The sequence below is a fragment of the Camellia sinensis genome, chromosome 7 (assembly GCF_055761805.1).
Source record: "Camellia sinensis isolate YWXY chromosome 7, ASM5576180v1, whole genome shotgun sequence".
Lineage (NCBI taxonomy): Eukaryota > Viridiplantae > Streptophyta > Magnoliopsida > Ericales > Theaceae > Camellia > Camellia sinensis.
In genome coordinates, this window is record NC_138967.1 from 194238794 (window position 1) to 194257417 (window position 18624).

The following is an 18624-nucleotide window of genomic DNA, read 5'->3' on the forward strand; positions in this document are numbered from 1 at the left end:
TTATCGGATCAACCTAATTTTTTGTGTAGAAGAAATATATGAAATACTCGATAAAATGAACGGTTTAAATTATCAAAATGGGACCCACTCTCATCGAGTCCAAAACAGTGACGGAAGGGGATCCTCCTCCTTTTATATGTTGGGTAAATTACACTGACACCCCATGAGATTTCTATTTAATACAGATCCCCTTACATTTGAAAAATTACATTTTCCTCCTTAAAGTTTGTAATCTTATTACAAATTACCTCCTAGATTACTGATGGCATACCCTAAAATTTTCTAAATGAACATCTTGCCCTTAATTTCTAAAAAAATTTTCTACTCACTAAAGATAAAATTATGTAAAATGATAAATCTTTTAGACATTTATTTATTTACATAATTTTATTATTTACCAAATTAATTTTTATTATGTGTTTGGACGATGATCATGTAATGGGTGGTTATTTTTATTTTTATTAATTAGTTTTTATTTTTCTAAAAATCAAATATGTCTGCAACTTTGATATCATTATTAAACTAATCCATTACATCAAAAAATTCAAAACTAAAAATATTTCATTTATTAAGGGCTCGCTTGGGAAGGGAGGGTTTGGGCTTTTTTTTGGCTAAAATAGCCACACAAAAATTAAAATAGACTTTTTAACCCAATAAGACAGAGCATCGCATCCAACCCATAATCTTAACCTTCTTTCTCTCATAAAAAAGTCAAAAGCTCTTTCCAAATACCCAGGCTAAAATAATCAAAAAGACAAAAAGCCAAGCCACTTCCCAAACAAACCCTAAATATATCAATTACACATTAAAAGCCTAACAATCATCCATTACATAATTATCATCCAAACATAACAAAAATTAATTTGGTAAAAAAATAATAAATAAATGTTTACAAGATTTATCAATTTTATATAATTTTATCTTTGGTGAGTATAAAATATTTTAAAAAATTCAAAAAAAAAATTTTTGATATTTATTTTTGTCAATTAGTTTATATTTTATCAAATTAGTGACTTTGCCCTTGAAATTGAGCAATAGTATCTTCAATTGTTCTTATTTGAAACATGATTCAAAATTCAAAATTAAATGTGTCACAATTGTAAAGTCAGGAACCAAAATGACACGAGCCCCAAACTATGTTAACTCGTGAATTTTTATGATATTTTTGTATAAATTTTTATATATTAATATAATTTTTCATCTTTAGTTCTGCCATTATATCTAAATTAGACTAATTTAATTTAGATATATTTAAAAAGTATAAAATTTGTACAATTTTTTTTTAAAAAAATCATTGAATACAACAAAATAAGATAATATATTATTATTATTATTATTATTATTATTATTATTATTATTATTATTTTGTATTTGGTGAATTTTAAAAAAATAGAATCACAAAGTATTATACTTCTTAAGTATGTCTAGAGTAGGTATATCTAAAAAATAAAAAAAATAAAAAAATAAAAATACTTAAAATAAAAAAAATCAATTTTTTGAGTGAGTTACATCAAAGAAGATTATTGTTATTTCCATTAAAATGACATGAACAAAATATATCTATATTATTTTATTATTGTAAATATGTCATTTTAATCTGACAAAAAAGTAAGTGTTATTTTTCAAATGTGAGGGAGATTTATATTAACAGAAACCTTAAGGGGTCTCAGTGCAATTTACCTTTTTTATGTTTTGCCAACAAAGAAACCGTGGCGGTGTTTGGCAACTTAGTTTTTGGATTTTTTTTTGATTTTTTTCACTACAAGACAAATATTTTACAAAACCAAAAAAAATAAATACAAAAAAAATATTACATTAAACACCATAATCATTTCATTTTTTTCTCACAAAAATCATATCTAACCACAAAAAAAAAATTCTCCAATAATATCCTACAACTAAAAATAACCTAAAAAAACCTACACAAAAAACTCACTTCCCAAACATCTACCATGTTTCCAAATAGATTGGATAAGTTTTTTTTTTTTTTTTTTTTTTTTTTTTTTGAACAATGGCCGAAGCCAAAGCACAAAAGGCAAAAAACTACACTGGGACATGCCAGGAGGAACCAGTCCCCCGTAAGTCAAACTCCAAGGCTGCAGCCAGAGCAGGAGGCTCAACAACAATCACCTCATTCAACACATTCATTCCAAGAGCTTTCTTTGCAAAAAGTTCAACACACCCATTGGCCTCTCGCCAAATTTGCTGGATATCCCATTCCCAATCTCGTTCCAACAACTCCCAAATTTCCCGACAAAGATTGAATTGAGAATGCATATTCCAAATACCCCACAATTCGGCAACAAGAATAGAAGAAATTTCCACCTTATGCTTGAATCACTACTCCATGTTCCTTGGGCCGACAGAATTAGACCATCATACACTGCATGACCACTCCTCTTTGTTGTAGCACCATCCACATTTACCTTGACCCACCTAGCCGGAGGCCGTTGCCATGCAATAGAAATACTGGTCATACTCCAAGGACTCCCAAATTTCCTGGCAGAGAATGAAATAGATTGGATAAGTTACAAAAAGTGATTGAATTTAATAAATTTATTATATTCATTTGTCGAAATTAGCCTCAATTACTTCTCTTCTCACTGCACCTATTCAAAAAATCTCCACATTTTTTGTTTCAAAATATTTCTCCACTTTTTACCTCACCACATTATCTCTATCCTTATCAATCTCTTTTACATGCTACCACTCTCCCATTGTATCACCCTCTTATATTTATCATTTGAGAATAAATTATTTTAATAATTTTTTTATTTTTTATAAAAATATGTAAAAAAAATAAAGAGAAAGATGTGATAACTTATAATATTAGTCCTACTTTATATGCCTTTTTCTTTTCCATTGTTCTTTGCAGTTTCCCATTACTAATTATAGAGTTTTGAAATTGAGGATGTCAATAATAGATAGGATTTCAGAAGTGAAATGAAAATACTATAAACGAGTGAAAAATATGGTAGTCATAGTGGTGCGAAAACGAAGGAGTTGGGCTAGAGCAGTTGCAAGGTGGTAGTGGAAAGGGTTAGAGCAGGACCGTAAAAAAAGAACGAATAATAGTGGTACGTAGAAGGACCATAAAAAGAGTTATGCTAGAAACCCCAGATGATTTATTAAGGGTTAGTTTGGGATGGTCTAAATAAGTGCACTTTTTGACTTTTTATGAAATATGAGTTGGGTATAGGTTGAGTTTGAAGTGATGTGTTAGAGAGGTGATGTGACTTAAATAAGATGATGTGACTTAGGGTTGGTTTGAGATGTCCTAAAAAAGTGTACTTTTTGACTTATTGGTGGGTTTGGGTTGGGTTTGGGTTGATGTGTTAGAGAGGTGATGTGATTTAAATAAGATGATGTGACTTAAATAAGATAGTGACTTTTTGACTTTTTGACTTATTTAGTACATGCCAAACTAGCCCTTAAATAGGATAGTGACTTTTTAACTTTTTGAATTTTTTTAGAGATGCCAAACTAGTCCTAAATTTCCTACTAAACCTCTTACATAGATGTGGGACCCACACACATGTGGGTTTGTGTGGATCTCATACTCATGTGAAAAGTTTGATAAAAAAATTTAGTAAATCATTTAGGGCATGTTTGATTGGATGGATTAGAGTATGGGATTGAGATTATTAATCCGTACGTCCAATTATCTTATGTTTGTTTTAACATTTTGGTTTAGGATTATTAATCCAATGGATAATTAATCCAACGAATTTGTAGGATTATTAGTAATGGGGTAGGGGTGAGATTGTTAATCTAATGTATATTAATCTAATTGGATAGTGAATACTACACTAATTTAATAAGATTATTAATATTTCACTATTAGTCTTGTAAATCAAACATGACCTTAAGGTGTATAACATTTTTTTCATAAAAAATGAATGACAATTACAATTAAGTAAATAAGTGATTGTGATTATGAATTATGAGTCGTGACGAAATGAGTATAGGGTGACACGACTTTACTCCCGCTCCACATTTGTATAACCCTTACGCTAAAATGTTTCATATTTGAACACCTAAATACAATTACAATTGTGACAAGTTTTAAAACTGTACTAGCAATTCACAATCATTAAACAGAGATTAACGGATGTTGTTTCATCCGTTCAGTGTAGAATAATAAAATATATCAATTAATTTGTTTTATTTAAAAGCATAGTTGATCAATTTCAGTGTAGAAGAAAATAATAATATTATTTTTATTTATATAAAAAACATAGTTGACTCTGGTTTATTTAAGATAATTTACAAATGTATGATAAATTTATACTTAAATTATTAAAATTGATAAAAATTTATCAATAGTTTAAAAATATTTTTAAAAATATGCTAATTTGCAATTCTCTCTCTCTCTTAATGCTTTGTGAAAAAAAGCAAAATAAAATAAAAATAGTAAATTACAAATAAACTAACTGAGATTTGTTTAAAAAATAAATTGTCCTATGTAATTTTAAAAATTACAAATAGCATATTGTCAAAATTTTTAGGGCAAATTACAAACACCCCCTCGAGCTTTGGTGAAAATACAGATTCTCCCTTGAGATTTGAGAAATTACAAATTGTCCCCCGAAGGTCAAATTTGTATAACAAATTATGGGAGAATCTGTATGAAAATAAAAACCTCAGGAGGCAATTTGTTATGAAAATATAAACCTCAGGGAGCGGAATGTAATTTCTCAAATCTCAGGGGGAATCTGTATTTTTACCAAACCTCGAGGGAGGTGTTTGTAATTTGCCCAAATTTTTATTTAACAGAAGTAATAGAAAAAATGAAATTTGTAACTACAATCTTCTATATAATAATAATATTATCTAAATTATTAATAGAAAAATATATTCTGCCATCATTATTTTATTTGATAATTTATTAATAAAACAAGTTATTTGTTATGAAATTATAAACTTAAAAGGATCAGATATAATTTTTAAAATTATAATGAACAACATATATTTGAAAAATTTTATAATGCATGCTCTTTATCATATGCATCTTTAGTTAAGTTATTTTTTTTAATTATAACATTATTTTGATATTTTAATTATGACTTTTTTTATATTTGATTATAATTTTTTTATAATTTATTTTTAGTTATGACTAAAATATATAAAATTATGTCAATTTTTATTTTTTATTTTTTATTTATAATTATAAGATGTATATAGTAAACATTTTTTAACAAATATCATGCATTTGTAATTTACCAAAAAAAACTCCAAAGAGCTAACAGTCACCAGGCCCGTCAAATATGTATAGACCGCGAGGGCCTCTGTACCCAATTGGCGCCCAGAAAGCCACGCACAGAATCAGAGAGAGGGGTAGAGAGAGACCTTCCTTTGCCTAACCAACCCTCCATCATCTTCAACCTTTGTTCTTTCCCCCAATAACCTCCCTTTGATTCACATCCACTCTCTAGATCAACTCTCGAAACTGGTTTTGTTTTGCCTCATTATGTAATGCCCTAGAACTCACTTTTTCCTCACTCCTCTTCGCTAATTCTTCAGATCATCTCGACATTTGGGTCTTTTGGTTCGATTGATTCCAACTTTAATCGCATATAAATGGCCAGTGGGAAGGTCATTAAGCGTGCCAAGTACAAGTCTTCAGTCAAGGACCCTGGTGTTCCTGGCATCTTAGAGATGGTGATTCTTTATAGCCTATTGTTTGTGTGTGTATATATATATGTGTGTGTGTGTGTATGTATACTGTGCATTTACATTTGTATGTATGATTATTTGACAATGACATTGTTGGGAAAAGTGGGGTAATGTTCACACCCTTACTCAAATCTAGAACCAAAGCTTAAATTTGAGTAAAAAGACCATGAAATCTCATCCACTCATTTACTAAAATCTGGAACAAGTTGAGAGTTTGACTCGAATTTTTACTCAGTTCAAGGGAGACCCATTTCCCTTATTCAATTTCTATCCAATCCAAGCTTAACATTTGGTCTCCTTTAATCCAAACTTAATTTTTAGTAAAAGACCATTGAAATCTCTCTCCACTCTTTTTTGTCAAATTTATACTTAATGGAGTTCTACTCAAATCAAGTGGGACCCATTTTTAATCAAATTTCTATTCAATCGAAACTTGACATTTGGGAATTGTTATCCAAACTTTCGACTGATCTCCTATACTTTTACCCATAACTTCCATTTAAACTTCACACTTGTCAACTTTACTAAAATTTGAGTTTATCTATTGGATTGCTTCATATAGCTTTTTGCTAAAACTTCTACTCGATGTAGTTGGAACTGAAATAAATAACCCCTTTTTTTGTGGTGTTTAAGGCTGCAAACATTGTATTGCAAATGATTTAGTCAATGTTTGTATATATGTGATGTATTGGTGGTTTTGTCATGCATTTTAACTGTTGTAATTTCATGCAGATGGAGGATAGGTTCATCTTCACGCCTAACAACCCGAAATTGTCTTCAAGTCTTAGTGTACAGTTTAAATTGATTAAAGGTACTTCTTGTGCACATGTATGATTTTGTTATTCAGGAGTGTCACGCTTCTTTCACTACAATTGATAATTTTGGCAACTTATATATATATATTTTTTCAAAGTAATTAACCAAACCGCAGGCCATTTAAATATATAATCATAAATAGTTTGTCATTTATTATTATTATTTTTTAAATGATATCCTATCTTTCTAAATTTTAAGTGCTCATGTGGTGAACTAAAGTTGTTAATATGCCTACATTGATATTTGTCATGTCTTATCAGGGCACAAGTTCACCAAGGAGGGATCACATAAGCATGCCCTGCTTAATCTTACCCAAGATCAGGTTGCTTTTGTCACTAATATGTCAGTTCTTCAAATTTCATTGCTGTTATGTTGGCTCATTGCCCTGTAGTGTACTAATCATGATTTTTTAATTGTTTTTTCTTACATATTTATTGAACATGAAGATACTATTGCCCCATTTATCATGAACGAAACATGTAAGTGACGACTCTGTGTTTTTACAGGGTGGGAGTTACATTTTTGAGTTTGAAAACTTTTCTGATCGTGATGTTTGCAGAGAATTTGTAGGTAGGTCTCAGTTTCTACCACAGTACTGATTCTCAAGATTTTTAGCTCCAAATGAGACTGTTTTTCAATTTGCTTGAAAGTTTAAATTCTGTAAGTCATCAATTTGTGCAGATTGTTTGTCTGTTGTGTTCATGCTCAAGCATCATTATAATTATCAAATATTTTTTTTTGAGGAAACTGGGGCTTATTTTTTCCTCATAATTCTTCATGCTAATCACTTGTCGCATATATTTTATTATGGTGATCAAAAGCTTCTATTTATGTACTATTTATATGAATAAATTGCTGAACTCAAGCCACAATCTAGATGATAAAGAGTAGTATATTTTCCCTTTGTTTAGTGGAGGAAGAAAGATGGCTGCAAGCCTCACTAATTATATAGATCCAGAGCAACTGCCTTTTTCTTTTTTTGGTTATTGATACTTTTATGTGGACCTGCCTTACTGAGAGTGAATTTGTTTAGTTGTAAACCTCAAGGTCCCTGTAGAAAGCAGGCATTAGTTAGAAAGTCTTCTATCCTTCATCACATGATAGATGTTACCCATTTGTGTTGGCATTTGAAGAATAGCATATTATATTTGCTGAATGGTACTACCTAAGAGAAAATGTGGTTCATGAGGTGGGTTTTGAAAGATTTATTTTTAGTCAAAGTGTGCAAATAGCCTCCACAGTTCTTCAGTTAAAGATAACTGAACAAGAATCTTTTCGAAGCATATTTAAATCAGATTAATTCCTAATTAATTAAGCAATAAAATCATACAAATTAAATATAAAACAATCATAGGAGAAGCACAAATTTTAACACGGGAAGCTCAAACTCGAGAAAAACCATGACACGACGCATTCACTAATATCCAAAATACACCTACCCACTCGACACTTGAGCAATTCTTTAGTTCTGATCTTCTCCGTGATTGTCCAATCTCACATGTACCCCTAATATTTGTTCGAATGTTGAACCTCACATATGAGTATGCAAGGTAGTGTTTCTGTAATTTTTAATTTTAGCATAGTTGAGTCTTGAGCATGTTATGTGTAGTGAAGCTTTGATATGGTGGAATCAAGTTATGCGGTGATTAGACATACAAACTCTACTCTTTGTGAAGGTAAAAATCATGCATTGCATTAGCATCATATAAAGAGTTTTATCTACGATAGTCTGTTTAAACTTGTATTATTGAGTTTATGACCTTCAATAATTTAGTTTTGTACATGTTTTGTCACTGTTGGACTGCCTAAACAACATTACTGTGGTTCTACTTTTGGCCTTTTACTAGTTCTTTTCATTAACAAACTTCAATGTAGTTTATAATCTGGATTACATCTTTATAATTGTTTGTTGCATTCCATTTGATGTATTTTAACTGCTTAGCATATTGGTTGAAGTTTTTTTTTACCTGAGTTGTTGCACCTGTGGCCTCTTGAACAGGCAGAGCTACTACAATGGCTGGAGAAGCTGGCAAAACTAGTTCTGAACCATCTGCTGTTACACCTCAAGATGAACAACTTATTAGTACACAAGAAATGGAGCGTCGGATTAAGCTACTTCAAGAAGATGGGTAAATTGACTGTCACATACCCTGAGAAAAATACTTTGATCAGATGCAATTTTCCATGCAAGCCCATATATTATTTATATATATGAAATGCCATCTAACCTTTCAGAGTTTTGGTTCTCACTTTCCCCCTGGTTCTTTTCCCCAGATTTGTTAATGCTTAACTTATGAAGAGGCAGTAACTTGAATTATATGTGTTGCTGGGCCCAAATAGTTGAAAGAATGCACTTCGAATGATAGCCATTTTAGTTAATATATATATATATATATTTGTGTGTGTATCCTTTCTTTTGTGTGTGAAAGTCATTATCAGTTGCATATATTAATTTTAATTAGTTAATTTATTAAATTTGTTTTCTACTGTGAGTGTTATTGGTGATTTATATTGAAGTTGTACTGGTTGGTTTTGGATGTTTGATTTTGGGACACTTGGATAGCACTTAAAAAATAGTGCAGCATTAAAAAACTATTATGACAAATGGAAGTTATTGCGAATGTTCATGGCATGGAAAAAATCGTTTGGCACCTTACTGGACATACTACAGGATGTATTAGCTTCTAAATTCTTAGGTAAAGGTTTATACTTGTTTCAAGAACATAGTATTCTGGTATAATGGTTTCTAACTTTCTAAATGTAGTATTTAACTTTACTAGTTATAAATTTCCTTTAAAAATGATATCACTGACATGTATCCTTCACAGGGAGTTGCAGAAACTCCATAAGCAATTTGTGATAGGAGGTATTTTGACAGAAGCCGAGTTTTGGGCAACGAGGAAGGTTAGTTATTATAAAGACTCTATCCAAATATGTATATGTATATATATTTTCTATGAGCTTGGATTTTCATTTGAATCGTTTGAGCTTTCTAAGTTCTCCATATTTGCTCCAATAGAGCACCAAAGTGATTATGAGTGCATGATAGAAAATTTTCCATTTACAAATTAAGTGCAGAAGTTGCTGGATAGGAACACCAGCAGCGTGATAAAACAACGGGCAGGGTTCAAAAGTGCCATGCTTGCAGATGTCAAACCAGCAGCTGATGGTCGGGTACAACATAGATCTCTCTCTCCCTCTGTGTCTGCATGCGCACATCTGCTTAAGCACACTCTCACGTCTTATGTGCTTGCTCCTTGTGTGCACAGTGTGCAAAGTTATGCTTGTGTGCATTTGTATCTTTATTAGTGTTAAACGCATATACTGATCAACCCTACTTGAAAATCCTGTAACTCCAAGGTTAACAGATTTTACTTTTTCAAACATGTGCTATGAGTTCTTGAATTTGTTTGTTTCTTGCAAAATTACATGGGTTAAGCTTTTTACTAGTAAGATTTTACTATTTTTTGTACCTTATCATTGCAATGCTCTCACGTGGAAACTTTATTTATTTCTTTTGCAGTCGAATCGAGTTACATTTAACTTGTCACCAGAGATTATTCATCAGGCATGATCTATTCCTTTAACTTGTTATTACCTTATTCCTTTGATCTTACTTGCCCTTTTATTTCTTTGATTGACCAGTATTATTCTCTTCTGTCGCTGGTTAAATGGCGTAGTTGCTGGATATTTACAGCTGTAACTTAGGCCTCGTTTGGCAAGTTAACATTTTAGCTAAAAAGCCAAAAAGTTACTAAAAAAGCCAAAAAACCTATAACCTATACAAAAAAGTCAAAGATTTCTTTTTCTCTCTACTTTTTGCACATATTTTCGTAAAAAGCCAAAAAGCCACCCCAAACATACTAGTTTTTTTATCACATATTTTAGCCAACAAGCCAAAAAGTTACTAAAATAGCCTGTTTCCAAACGAGGCCTAATTTCAATTAGTTTCCATGTATTTGCAGATTTTTGCTGAGAAACCAGCTGTTCACCAGGCATTCCTGAAATTTGTTCCCCGTAAGGTAATGGTCATGTTGGACTTGTAAATCATCGTTCAGGAATTTCTTATTATCAATGACCACTTTCCTTAATTTGTCTCCTAATTAAATCAACTTGTATAATTGAATTTTTGTTTTTGGTTTTTGTGTCCCAGATGACCGAAAAGGACTTCTGGAACAAATATTGCAGAGCAGAATACCTCCATAGTACAAAAAATCCTGTTGCTGCTGCAGCAGAGGCTGCAGAAGATGAGGAACTTGCTGTTTTCTTGAAGAATGATGATGTATGGGCAAGTGAAGCTCGGCGCAAGGTGCTCTCCTTTTTGGAAATTGGAATTTCTTTCGTTTGAAGTCAACATTTTTATTTCGCAACGATTATATCTTTGCTGCATATTTCTCCTCTGGTTACTCAATTTTGTTTTTTTGTTTTTTTTGTCCCCACATAATAAATTAGCTTTCTTTATGTGGCATCTCGGTTTGCAGATTAGACGGGTTGATCCAACTTTAGACATGGAAGCTGATGAAGGGGATGATTACATTCATCTTCCGGTACTTTCGGTGACACCTGTGTTTTACTATCTTATTGCTAGCTAAGTCCTGGTGTATAACTCTGCAAGTTGAGGGTGCTATTTTCACCTTTTCTCAATACAGCATTGTTTTGAATTTATGAATTGACAGTTTCCATATCATGTACATTTTCTCTTTATTCATTTTTTTGCTGATGATAAATGTCAAAATCTGGGCTTTTGCATCAGCTCAATGATGTTGAGCTTATGGGAATCTGTGCTCTCTTTCCCTCTTTTTGCATCGATTCCTGTAATTTCTAACTGTATCTGGGAAGCAAACAATATAGTCCTCTTGTTGCTTGTTGCTGGATGTCCAGTAATGTAGAGAAGATTCTGTTGGTTTATGAGAACTATTTATTGGAATCTTTTGTGATTCTTCATCTACATTTTCACATGTAACTTGTTCTGTGTTCTTTTAACCTTTTTTGTTTAAACTTGCACAAATTTGCGTATGATCATATTGTCTTGCATGTAGGATCATGGGCTTTCTCGCGATGACAGCAAGGATGCTATTGACTCACCATATGAAGAATACAGAAGGTCTCTTTCACAAGTCCTTAATCGGCATGGTGCAGTTGTTCTTGAAGGAAGATCCATAGGTAAGATTTCCCATTAGAGTATCTTCTATTCTTGGAAAATGTTGCCAGAAAAGTGTTGTGAAAATATGCTAATTTAACAACCAGCCGTTAGCTTTTGTAGTTTTTTTGCCACCATTAGAAGGGGTCCCAGCCTGGATGTGGATGTGCATTTTGTTCAAAAACTAGAAAAGAAAACAAATATTTAAGTTCAGAAAGAAAGGAAAAGTAAACAGAGAAAGAAAGAAAAAAAAAACAAGAAAGTAAAATTTTCAATGCAAGGAACATGGTTTAGTTAAAAACATGGTAGTTTCAGAAAGCCAACTATTAGACATCAATCAACATTTACCTTCAAAAAAAGTTTTACGAACCAGATTTCCCTTCATGTGGCTTTCAGAATTCCAGCAATTGAAATGCCAGGCAAGTTATTTTCCCATTAGGTCCTTGAATAATATAAGGGATGACCACCATTATGAACCATTTAAAGTGAGTTTATTATGAAATCAACTAATGGGTTTAGTTGAAACTATGATTCTGTCCTTTACTCTACAGCATGGCCTGTTGTAGCACTGGGACATTCCCTGGAATGGACTGGTTGTTTTTCAGTCATAATCTGCCGCTACAACATTGAACCAAGCATCATATTTTTGCTACTCTCTCTTGCTGTTGAGAGTGAAAGAGAGTGGTTTATTTTCTCTTCCATGATTGACATTGTAGGCTGTGGTTCTTGTACCACGCACGGCACTTGGCGTCCATCGCCATGACACCCCCGCATGGCAGACCTTCAAGGCTCCATGATCAATTGGGATTATATGCGTAGCCTAAGCTGGGGCATGCACGCCACCAAGTATGGAGAGCTCCCTTGGCAGCCTAAGGTTGAGCCCTTGGCTCACCTACATGCTCACTTGGGCCCTTGGCTCTCATATGCTCACTTGGCGGCCTAAGGTTGAGCCCTTGGCTCACCTACGTGCTTGCTTGGGCCCCTGGCTCACATATGCTCACTTGGAGGCCTAAGGCTGGGCCCTTGGCTCACCTTTATGCTCGTTTATTTTACTTAACCACTTGGCTGCCTAGGCTGGGAGCTAGGCGTAGGCACCCCACTGGGGATCATTGGAGGATTGTGGTTGGAGTTTAAGACCATAGGATCGTCAAGGTCTTGGCTGTCTTTTTGCCAAGATCACTCCACCTTGACCTAGTTTGGAGAGAGGCGGTGTTGACCTTACACACACATTTGAATGCATGATGTGTTGCCCAAAGATATCATACTTGCCAGCATGAATCACAGACGACAGTATGGCTCATGTCAGCTCCTTGTTGAGTTGAGAAGAGCTTGCCACCTGTCCAATAGTTTGCTTGGGCTCCAAAGGACTCCAATACTACGGCCCTATGGGAGTCTTTGTAACGTATCATGTATACAGCAGCCAACATTAACACACAACAATACATCTATCACAACACATAAAATCGAAGTGCTCAAGGTCTCTCACTATCACCCTCTCTATCTTTAAGCCTGCCTTGGTCTTCTCCTCCACCTCCGGTGACCTCAAGCCATTGAAGTGCTTGCCATCTTTGCAGAGGTCCACAACCGACCACCTCTAACCTCTAATTTTCTAAGCAAGGAGCAAATTCATAAAGAAAAGGTTACTTTCTTAGCTGATGTTGACTGGGCTTCAGCAATTGGTCACTCCCAAGTATAAGATTCCAATGTTTAGTTTATTTGATAAAAAAGTTTCTCTGTGCCCTTCTTCTTCTTTTTTTTCGAGGCATGATTTTTTCTCTTTCTTTATCTGATAGAATAGAACATATTATAGCAATCAAATGTGAGTAAGTTGGTGTAATTCAGAGAACATATTGATTTCTTTAAGAAACTTCTCTGACATTTTAATTGCAAATGGATGCAGTTCATTGATCTTGCTGAGACCTGACTTCATAAAATTTTTTCCTAAGTTCTGTTTTATCAATTTGAATACAGATGTGGAGTTGGGAGACACGAGGTCTGTAGCTGAAGCTCTTGCCAGATCAAAACAGGGTTAGCATAGTTCACTTTTCTTTGTGCAATTCAGTTTGATATAGTGCTTTGTCTTCCCCCCAACTCTTTCTTTTTTTATTCTTTCTGTTTGAACACTAAATTGTTGAGTTTCTATGCAGTTGAGTTAGCTAATGAAGCATCTGATGGGAATGCAAACCAGGAACGCTTAGATAGGATTTCTCAGTTGGCTGAGATTGAGGATCTTCAGCCACCTCGTGACCCTCCATTGGCACCACTTTTCATTAAGGTATTCCTTTCATCTTAAAAAAAATGACACATGTTAGTTTTGATTGCAAATAGGTATTTTATGATTTGTTTCTTGGATCAGGATCCTCGAGACTATTTTGATTCTCAGCAAGCTAATGCACTTAAAACTTTGGGAGATACGTTAGTTGAAACAAGACAAATGAAATGCAACCTGAGTACCAGTGAAGCTTATGGTTCTCTAAGGGAGTGTATATCTGAGATCAAAATTGCCGGATTAAGTGATCCCATAGTTAAGCCTGAAATTGCTTTCAAGGTAATTGAAACTCTTGTTGCAAATCATCCTCATGATCTGATCTGCCATAGAGAGAGGTCACTGACATATATGGTCATAACTGCTCAATATTATCATGTAGGTTTTTAACGGATTGACCCAGAATATTTCAAGCACCAAGTATCATCTTGGGAAGAATCCGCAGGAGAGTGTTTTGGATAGGTTGCCAAACATCACTAAAGATGAACTCTTACATGTGAGTTGGTACCAATTTTTTTGTACACAATATTTCAACTTCCCAGTCTACCTATTGCTGTGGGTAATTGCATGTATCAAGTTTAGGAAGGAAAATAGGTTTTGTGTGGCTGAGATTTTAAAAACAGTTTTCTGTTCTCAGAGCTACAGAAAACAAAACTCAAAATTCATTTTGTTCACTGTTTTTACAAACTGTTTTCGGAGAAATAAGTTAAAAAATAACCAATTTCCAGAAAACACTAGAACATTGTTTTTTGTTCTCTTCTTCTTCTTCTTCTTCTTTTTTTTTTTTTTTTTTTTCCAGTAAAGATAAACCGAAAACACCATGTTCTCAAAATTTCCTTATTTTTTCACAAAACATGTTATGGAGAACTGTTTTTTGAAAACTATGTCAAATGGGGATTTTGCATCAGAAAGCACAGGAAAACTTTGGCTGTGTTTGGTATAGCTTTTAAATTATAATTCCACCCCTACATTCCAATGTTATATTTGGTTTAAGTTTTTAAAAATTAATTCCAATGCCACATTTGAAAACACATTCCAATGCATGTTTGGCAGTGAGTTTTTGATTTTTGAATTTGCGCTTTAGGTCGTCTACCCGGACATATGTCCGGCCGGTTGATTGGAACAGTAACTTTTTTTTCTTTTTTTCTTTTGCAATTACAATTGCCAATCCCCACTTGTTATTTGGAAAAAAATTATATTTGTTTTTGATATTTTTTAAATGTATGAATTATTTTTTTTAGATCAAAATAACAATTTATTTTTTTGAATTGAATTTTAAAAAGAGTTTGGTTATGAATTTTGAATAGAATTTTCAATAGAGTTTTGAGTTGTGTGTTTGGTTTATGAGTTATGAGTTATAAATTTTTGAATTAAGTTTTGAAAACTCTTTTCAAAACTCACAACCAAACAACTTTTCTCATTTCATATGTCACTTCAAAAATTCAAAATTCAATTCAAAACTCATAACCAAACAAATTTTCTCTTTCTAAATCATAATTCCAAAACTCACAAACTCAAAATACAACTCTATTCTCAAATCATAATTTCAAAACTCAAACTCAAAATACAACTCTATTCTCAAATCATAATTCTAAAATTCTACCAAATGTTACCTTTATCTTCTTGTTTTGGATTTTTAACATTCCTTTAAATTCTATTAAAAATAACTTTGCTTGTTTTCAGCATTGGACGTCCATTCAGGAATTACTTAAACATTTCTGGTCATCATATCCAATTACAACATCATATCTTTATGTTAAGGTAAATGCTGTAGTTCTTTATGCTTACTTAGGTTTATTTATGCTGTATTACATCAAACTTAAAGTTGATTTCTTTAGCTGATCTTATATACTTCTTAAATTGTGGCAAGGTTACCAGAACTCCAGAAATTATTGTTTATATTTCAAACTAAGGTTTGACCATTGTCCTTCCAAAAAAAAAAATGACAAAATTTTTTATATTGTTCCCAATAAGATTTTATTTCCGAAAACTTGAAAAATGAAAACACTGAAGTTCAAAGCAATGCCCAACAGAAATATATTTTGCATTTCCGATTACTCCATCTTCCCCTCAAACCCCCAGGGGCCAGAGTAAGAAAGAAGAATATATGATAACAGTGAAAGATTAGATTCAGTTGCTGTGAATCATGTTCATGGAAGAAGCACTGTTGTTGTGAAGAAGTGCTTAATGCAGAAATTTCAAGAGGTTAATAACGGTTGCTCAATTATTAAGTATGCAAAAATATTTGTGATGGTTTGGGTACAAGTTCTTTTATAATCACATCATCTTTTAATTTTGTGGATTTAGTTTTATTTTATGCTTTGTTCATTTGGCCTTTATTTTGCAGGTAGGCAGATTGAAGGATGCTATGTCACAAATTTATCCAAAGTTACAGGTAATCTTCTTGCAAAAGTCATGTTCAGTATGTATGATCATTTTTTGCTTTTCACATGTAATTACTGTGGTTACTTAATTTATTGCTTGTAAATCAACAACAATCACTGATTCACTGGTATGCGAATAGAGGCACCGGAATCTCTCTTTGGAATTCACATTTGAAAGTGTTTTTTGGTCACCTAGTTAGAATGTCTAAATATTTTGCAACTGTTTGCTGCTACCACTGTTTCTAGAGTGCTTCTTTCTTGGTTCCTGTTTTCCCTTTCATTTTTTCAGCTGTAATTTTGTCACTCACCTTAGTATTATCTAAAGCTTTAACATATTATCAAAAAAAAAAAAAATTATCTAAGCTTCAACAAAAATGTAGAGTTCATTGATTTTCTGAGTTTTAATACATGTTTCTTATGGTGAATTGGTAGCATATTAACAACAGTTGTTAGTGTGGGAGTTACCATGATTAGAATTCATATGAAAGATGGATGAATTTATGAAAAGGAAAACAAATGACTTTTTATGTCAAAAATCTTGAGGGCTTTTCGCTGGAGCACATTACTGGTAGTGACATTTTGGTTATTTGAAATGTTTACATTAAATGACTTGGCTTTTGGATAATAAATAAATAAAAAAATGATTTGGCTTTCACTGATGATGGGTATTCCATTACATGTGAAATGAAGTTCTGAAAAATTCCAGCTTTGATGATGCATGTTTGCTCATGAAACTGAATTGTATTGATTTATGAGCATTGATCAAAAGGATCGGGGAGTTTGCACTGCATTGCCTCTGCTGCTACTTGGGTGCAAGTTTCAAAATTTTTATTTCCTGTGTATGTTGTGTAGTTTGATTTTTTTTTCTTCTTTTTCTTGGTGATGTCCTTTTCCCATTTCAGGAGATTAAGGAATCCGTACAGTCAGATTTTCGGCATCAAGTTTCCCTTCTTGTTCAACCAATGCTTCAGGTGAAAAAAAGTGTACTTTTCTTATTCATTGAATTGCAAGGTTTTAGTATTATTGATGACCTGAACTTCCAAGATTATGAGGGATCATAATAATAGTTTCTGGTGGCACTGTAAGTAGGTTCATATGCTTATTCCTAGTTTGCCTGCTCAATTCAAAGCAGTTGAGACATCTCTAAATTCTTTTGGCCTTGAAAAATTATCATCACTTGAAGGTTGGTGCGAGTTGTTTTCTGCTTTTACTTGCTTTTGGTATGATAGAAAATGAAAGTCAACATAAAACGTTAAACAAGCCGCTGTTGAAAAGTGGAAAAGACATTTTCTGACTTCCAATGCCACCCCCACTACCACCCTGCCACCACCACCACTCCAACCTAGACGACCCAACCATTCCACCACCACCACCACCTCCACCTCCATCACCCTCCCACTACCAACAACACCACCTTCACTAATACAGCCACTAACATATTAGTTTCAAGGTAGCAACTGAACTTGGGTTAGACGACAGAAAAAGTTGAGTTTTTTCTACTTCTATTGATGGCTGCAACTCATGGACAGAGACCATGTTTGGTGCAGGCTCTGGATGCGGCTTTTGCACATTATGATGCAGACTTGCAGAAGAGATCGGCAAAGGGCGGAGACAGGACCAATGGATACGTGTAGCGGAAATTAGCCTTTGTATCACCTGGCCTGTTTGATGTTGCAGCATTGAGGGTTGCCTCTATTACATGGTGATCATATACAACTGTATATCTAATGAAATTTTGGTCACAGCTTTTGTCGAAGAGAAAATGATTTGAAAGAAGTGTACACACCATTTATTGTTCAATTGGTGGCTAATAGTTTATATTGAACAATTTGGGTTACAAAATGCTATTGCATTAATATGAGAGGAAATTTTTGAACAATTACAATAAGTTGCAATGTTGATTTGGACTAATTTGAATTTTTGAGTTTAGCAACATATGGAAATTGACTGCTTTTCTTCTTTTTCTTTTGGTGATTTGCCCAACAACCAAAAATGATGTTAATAAATTGTAAAGACTTGAAATTCAAACCTTCCACCTTATAATCACATTGATTGTGACGGAGCATTTGATCCTTTCAGGTTAGTCAAGTATAATCTAGCAACATTTGTGCATACTTGGCTGAGATCCTTATTGTGCAAACACGAATATGTTTTATTTATTTTTATTTTATTTTGTTTTCTAGGATGGGATGAGAAACATTTGTGCATACTTGGCTGAGAACCTTATTGTGCAAACACGAATATGTTTTATTTGTTTTTGTTTTATTTTATTTTGTTTTCTAGGATAGGATGACAAGTATAAAACTACATTATGCAATTATAGGACTCAAGTTCAAGTTCAG

General features: G+C 33.1%; 1 protein-coding gene across 1 annotated transcript; it reads left to right on the forward strand.

Annotated features, from left to right (window-relative positions):
- Window positions 1–5199: 5199 nt before the first annotated feature.
- LOC114308408 (general transcription and DNA repair factor IIH subunit TFB1-1) lies at window positions 5200–18161 on the forward strand. Its single transcript, XM_082880291.1, has 20 exons — window positions 5200–5661; window positions 6409–6487; window positions 6753–6814; window positions 6999–7062; window positions 8492–8621; window positions 9321–9396; window positions 9571–9666; window positions 10016–10060; window positions 10458–10514; window positions 10646–10801; window positions 10974–11039; window positions 11532–11655; window positions 13604–13660; window positions 13780–13907; window positions 13989–14180; window positions 14281–14394; window positions 15582–15659; window positions 16246–16293; window positions 17185–17253; window positions 17830–18161. The coding sequence occupies exons 1-20, from the start codon at window positions 5581–5583 to the stop codon at window positions 17914–17916; spliced, it is 1809 nt and encodes a 602-aa protein (XP_082736417.1). The 5' UTR covers window positions 5200–5580; the 3' UTR covers window positions 17917–18161.
- The last annotated feature ends 463 nt before the right edge of the window (window positions 18162–18624 follow it).